We start from the raw sequence: 5,635 nt of genomic DNA on the forward strand, positions 1-5,635 counted from the left end.
CACTTACTCCTACCCCCTGGCCAGGGGCAGATATATTTATCATCCTTCAAAACATGTATTGTCCCCGTAGACAAAGACAAAACATATAGGCATGATTGACATTGCATTCACAGCATATTATAGCCCATATCATACATTAGAGGGTCCTCGCATGCATATGCATTGCATTACTAACATTTTGCAGGTATCACCTACATGACAAGTGCACAATAAACAAGTGCACAATAAACTTATGACAACTACCAGACTCACCCTTGGTGACCAGATAACAGGATGGTAAAGGCAGGTGAAAACTATTCCTTCTGAGCAGCTATCAGCAAGATCCCATTGTCAGGCATCTGCTCCCCAGCATCTGCCAGCAGGATCCCAACATCAGCCATTTGAATCCTTTCGGAGGAGGATACTACAATTATGACCCTAGTGGCAACAATTACAATGTTGGGAGTAGAGACAATCCTAGACTTGGTTGGGGTGGTGACACCTCAAAGAGTTTTGTGAATGGTCAATTCAACCACTTGAGGGACCAAAATTCCCGACAAGGTCAAGGTTCAAACTCTCAAGGAAATAGGAATGGGAATTTCAATCAAGAAGGAAATAGGAATGGGAATTTCAACAACCAAGGTAGAAACCAAAGCCAAGGTCAATCATCCCAATTTGGCAATCAAGGTAACAACAATTCTCAAAAGGAACCAAGTGTTCAAGACTTGCTTAAAAACATTTTGCAAGAGCAAGTCAAAACAAACAAGAGGCTTGACAAGATTGATGCCGACAAGAATGTTAGTGATGCCAAGGTTGCCAACCTAGAAGTCCAACTTGGCCAAATTGCCCAAGAACTTGCCAAGAAAAATCAAAGGACCTCAACTTCTATTCCCTCCACTACATTTCCTCCTAGAGAGAATGCTAATGCTATGACATTGAGAAAGGGGAGAACTTTAGAATCCCCTCCCAAGAAGAAGAGAAGGGGCAAGTCACAAGAAAGGGTTATTGAGGTTGAAGATCAAATTGAAGAAGAACTTGTGGTTGAACAAGGGAAAGGATCATCTTCAAAAGCTAATGAGGAAAAAGAGAGGAGTCCTTTGAGCATTGGCAAAGGAAAGGAAGGAAGCACCGACACAACGGATTCACTCCAAGAGATTGAAAAGGAATATGAACCGGAGGTACCATTTCCTAGTGCCCTCACAAGTCCCAAGAAGTTTGATAAAGACACCGATCTTTATGAGACTTTTAGGAAATGTGAGGTCAACATCCCTCTTTTTACTATCATTAACACCGTTCCTAGGTATGCAAAGTTCCTCAAAGAACTTTGCACCCCTAAACGGAAGCCAAGGAAAGGAGTAGAAAGAGTCACGGTTAGTAGGCATGTCTCGGCCATTTTCAAACAAAATCTTCCCAAAAAGTGGGATGATTCGGGCATGCTAACTATACCGTGCTCAATTGGAGGCAAAGATTTTGCTAGAGCTATGCTAGACTCGGGGTCCTCTATTAATGTCATGCCTTATTCCATTTATGAGACCTTAGAATTGCCTCCCATCTCTAGGACCAATGTTGTGATCCAATTGGCGGACCGTTCCACAATTCACCCCAAGGGCCTTGTAGAGGATGTGTTGGTAGAAGTTGATAAATTCATGTTTCCGGCCGATTTTTATGTTTTGGATATGGAACCGGACTCTAAGGCTACACCCCTCTTGCTAGGGAGGCCTTTCATGAGAACATCTAAAACCAAGCTTGACATGTATGATGGAACTTTGACCATGGAATTTGAAGGGAAAGTTTTGAAATGTAATGTGTATGAGACGATGAAAAAGACCGATGATTTGAGTTGTTGCTACTATCTTGACAAAATTGAACATTTGGCAAATCGAGTTTACCAAATTAGTCATAGGGACCCACTTGAGGTGGCCCTAACTAACAATGTCGAGAAGGAAGGGTTGCGGTTTTTGTTGTCTCATGATGTGCAGGAAAGTATAGAAGCATTGGAAAAGGAAGAACCACTAGAAGAATCAAAGGAAGAAAAAGAAGTGAAAGAAATTGAAGAGGAAATGTCGAGCCCATGCGCAGCCTGCGCACCCCCCATGCGCAGCCTGCGCAGACCCTATGCGCAGCCTGCGCAATTCCCAGCTCATCCGAATCATGTTTTTCTTCCTACTCTTATGACAACCCGTCCCATTTTCTATCCTTAGAGGCCTCCCTTGAAAGGCCCCTTCCATCCATCATTAAGCCACCCACCCCCAATCTCAAACCACTCCCTGACCATTTGAAATATGTCTTTCTTGGGGCAAATAACACTCTACCCCTCCTAATTTCAAACCAACTTGAGGGTGATCAAGAGAGGAGATTGGTGGATGTTTTGCATAAGTACAAAGAAGCATTTGGATGGAGCATCGCGGATATCAAGGGGATAAGCCCAAGCACTTGCATGCACAAAATTCGATTGGAAAATGATGCAAAACCCGTCTGGCAACCACAACGGAGGCTTAATCCACCTATGATGGAAGTTGTCAAGGAAGAAGTTATCAAACTTCTCCAAATGGGTATTATCTTTCCAATTAGTGACTCCCAATGGGTAAGTCCTACTCAAGTTGTGCCAAAGAAGGGAGGGGTGACGGTAGTCAAAAACCCTCAAGGGGCATTGATCCCCACCCGTTTACAAACGGGATGGAGGGTGTGTATTGATTATCGCTGCCTCAACCAAGTCACTCGGAAGGACCATTTCCCCCTACCCTTTCTAGATCAAATGCTAGAGAGGTTAGGTGGGAAAGAGTACTATTGTTTTTTGGATGGGTATTCTGGGTATTTTCAAATCCCCATTCACCCGGAGGATCAATCCAAAACAACCTTCACTTGCCCATTTGGTACTTATGCTTACCACCGCATGCCCTTTGGATTGTGCAATGCCCCCGGCACTTTCCAACGATGCATGATGAACATTTTCTCGGACTATGTAGAGCGCATTTTGGAAGTCTTCATGGATGACTTCACCATCCATGGGGACTCATTTGACTCGTGTCTAGACCATCTCGCTATGGTCCTATCACGGTGCATAGACTCTCACCTCGTTTTAAATTCTGAAAAGTGTCACTTATTGGTGAGTAGCGGAATCGTGTTAGGGCACATAGTGTCGAAAAGAGGGATTGATGTAGATACGGCAAAGGTGGATGTGATTAAAACCTTACCGTATCCATCTAATACTCGAGACGTGAGGTCGTTCTTAGGACACGCGGGTTTTTATCGAAGGTTTATTAAGGATTTCTACAAAATAGCTAACCCCTTGTGCAAACTTTTGCACAAGGATGTGGAGTTCGTGTTTGATGATCATTGTAGGGAAGCATTTGACTTGTTGAAGGAGAGACTTATATCGGCCCCAATCATTCAAGCACCCAAGTGGGATCGGCCTTTTGAGATCATGACCGATGCAAGCGATTTTGCCATTGGAGCCGTATTGGGACAAAAAGATGACAAAGCTTCATATATGATCCAATATGCTTCTTCACTCTTGAATGATGCTCAACGGAACTACACCGTCACGGAAAAGGAATTTTTAGCGGTGGTGTATGACATTGAAAAATTCTGGGCTTATCTCTTGGGTGCAAAGGTCATCATCTATACCGATCACAAGTCTATAAGGCAACTTGTAGACAAGAAATACACCAAGGCAAGGCTCATGAGATGGGTGCTTTTGTTGAGCGAGTTTGACATAGAGATCAAGGACAAGCAAGGGAGTGCTAATGTGGTGGCCGACCATTTGAGTAGGCTTCACATCAATGAAGATCTCGTGAAAACTATGGGAGTAGTTGACGGTAGCTTACCATATGAATCTCTTTATTCCAGGAAGGCCGTTGAGCCTTGGTATGCCAACCTTGTCAATTACATGGTCACCAAGAAGTTTCCCACCTCACTTTCATCTAGTCAAAGGAACAAGATCAAGTCCGATTCTAGATTCTATATATGGGATGAGCCATATTTATGGAAAATCTGTCAAGACCAAGTCATCCGACGTTGTGTACCGGATGTAGAAATCCCATCCATCCTAAAGCATTGCCATGAGTACGCTTGTAGGGGTCACTTTGGGCCTCATAGAACGGCACGTAAAATCCTTGAGTGCGGGTTCTATTGGCCCAAGTTGTTTAAAGATGCTCATATTTTCGTTACTACTTGTGATAGATGCCAACATTTTGGCAACATATCACGTAGGAACGAAATGGCCCAACAACCGATGATTTACTTGGAAATTTTTTATGTTTGGGGAATAGACTTCATGGGGCCATTCCGTAATTCCTATGGATACATCTACATCCTCTTGGCGGTCGATTACGTGTCTAAGTGGGTGGAAGCTATCCCCACGAAATGTGATGATGAAAAGACGGTGCAACCATTTGTCAAAAAGCAATATATTTTCAAGGTTCGGCTTCCTAAAGGCCATTGTGAGTGATAGGGGGACTCATTTTTGCAATAAGGTGATCCCAACCTTACTTCAAAAATATGGTGTGCTTCACAAAGTTTCTACGGCATATCACCCCCAAACGAATGGCCAAGCGGAAGTCTCTAACCGGGAGGTTAAACACATCTTGGAAAGAACGGTCAATCCCGACCGAAAGGATTGGAGCAAGAGGCTTGAAGATGCTCTTTGGGCTTATAGAACGGCTTATAAGACCCCAATCGACATGTCCCCATATAGGCTAATTTATGGGAAGGGATGCCACCTTCCCGTAGAAGTGGAGCACAAAGCCTATTGGGCAATCAAAGCTTTTAATCAAAATGTCGATGAGGCGGGATTGCACCGGAAGCTTCAAATCCAAGAATTGGAAGACCTTAGGCACAATGCCTATGACAATGCTAGCATCTACAAGGAAAAGGCTCGGTCTTGGCATGACAAGATGGTCACAAGAAGGGTTTTCAAAGAGGGAGAAGATGTGTTGGTTTTTCAAAGTCGTCTCAAGAATTTTCCCGGCAAGCTAAGGTCGAAGTGGTATGGGCCTTACAAAGTCAAGAAGGTCTTTCGACACGGAGCGGTGGAGGTGGAAGACCCGACCTCGGGAAAAGTGATAAAGGTAAATGGGCAAAGGTTGAAGAATTACTACAAAGGAATCGAGCTACAAGGCGAAGAGGATCTTCTTTTAGAAGATCCAATTTACAAAGATTGATTCTCCAACATTGACTAAGTCGAGCCATCGACGTTAAATAACGGCAAATTTGTAAATATTCTATCCCAATTTAATTGCTTTCCTAACGTAGTTTATTTCCGCAATTTAATTCCGCAATTTATTTCCGCAATTTATTTACTCACATGTTATTTTCGTTAAATTAATTTCATTTGCATTGACATGTAAAAAGGCACTTGAGGTTTGTTTAATGATATAGTGATTTGTAAGAACCCTATTGGAAGGCGTGCCCAAGAGGAGATGAGAGTCGGGTTTAATGGACAAAATTATTGGAAGAGACCAAGGGAAAGGGAACTAGAAGAAATGGGTAAAAATTTGGCTAAGTAAGGAATTTGGAAATAAACGAACAAGAGCAAAAACTGCGAAACAAGGCGCAGCCTGCGCATAAGGCTTGCGCAGGTGCGCAAAATTGCGCAGGCGGGAACAGTGAATGCGCAGCCTGCGCAGGTCTGTAATCTCGATTCCTTATCTTCTCT

General features: G+C 43.4%; 1 protein-coding gene across 1 annotated transcript; it reads left to right on the top strand.

Moving 5' to 3' along the window:
• Positions 1-908: 908 nt before the first annotated feature.
• Positions 909-4,429, top strand: LOC141629611 (uncharacterized). Its single transcript, XM_074442587.1, has 4 exons — positions 909-1,157; positions 1,959-2,041; positions 3,322-4,044; positions 4,162-4,429. The coding sequence occupies exons 1-4, from the start codon at positions 909-911 to the stop codon at positions 4,427-4,429; spliced, it is 1,323 nt and encodes a 440-aa protein (XP_074298688.1).
• Positions 4,430-5,635: the final 1,206 nt, after the last annotated feature.

This window comes from Silene latifolia, chromosome Y (genome assembly GCF_048544455.1).
Source record: "Silene latifolia isolate original U9 population chromosome Y, ASM4854445v1, whole genome shotgun sequence".
Taxonomy (NCBI): Eukaryota; Viridiplantae; Streptophyta; class Magnoliopsida; order Caryophyllales; family Caryophyllaceae; genus Silene; species Silene latifolia.

Coding starts and splice junctions, on each gene's coding strand:
- LOC141629611 (XM_074442587.1), top strand. CDS start 909: ATGACATTGAGAAAGGGGAGAACTTTAGAATCCCCTCCCAAGAAGAAG. Junction 2,042..3,321: donor AAAGAAATTGAAGAGGAAAT/GTCGAGCCCATG, acceptor TGATCATTGTAG/GGAAGCATTTGACTTGTTGA. Junction 4,045..4,161: donor ATCCTAAAGCATTGCCATGA/GTACGCTTGTAG, acceptor TACTTGTGATAG/ATGCCAACATTTTGGCAACA.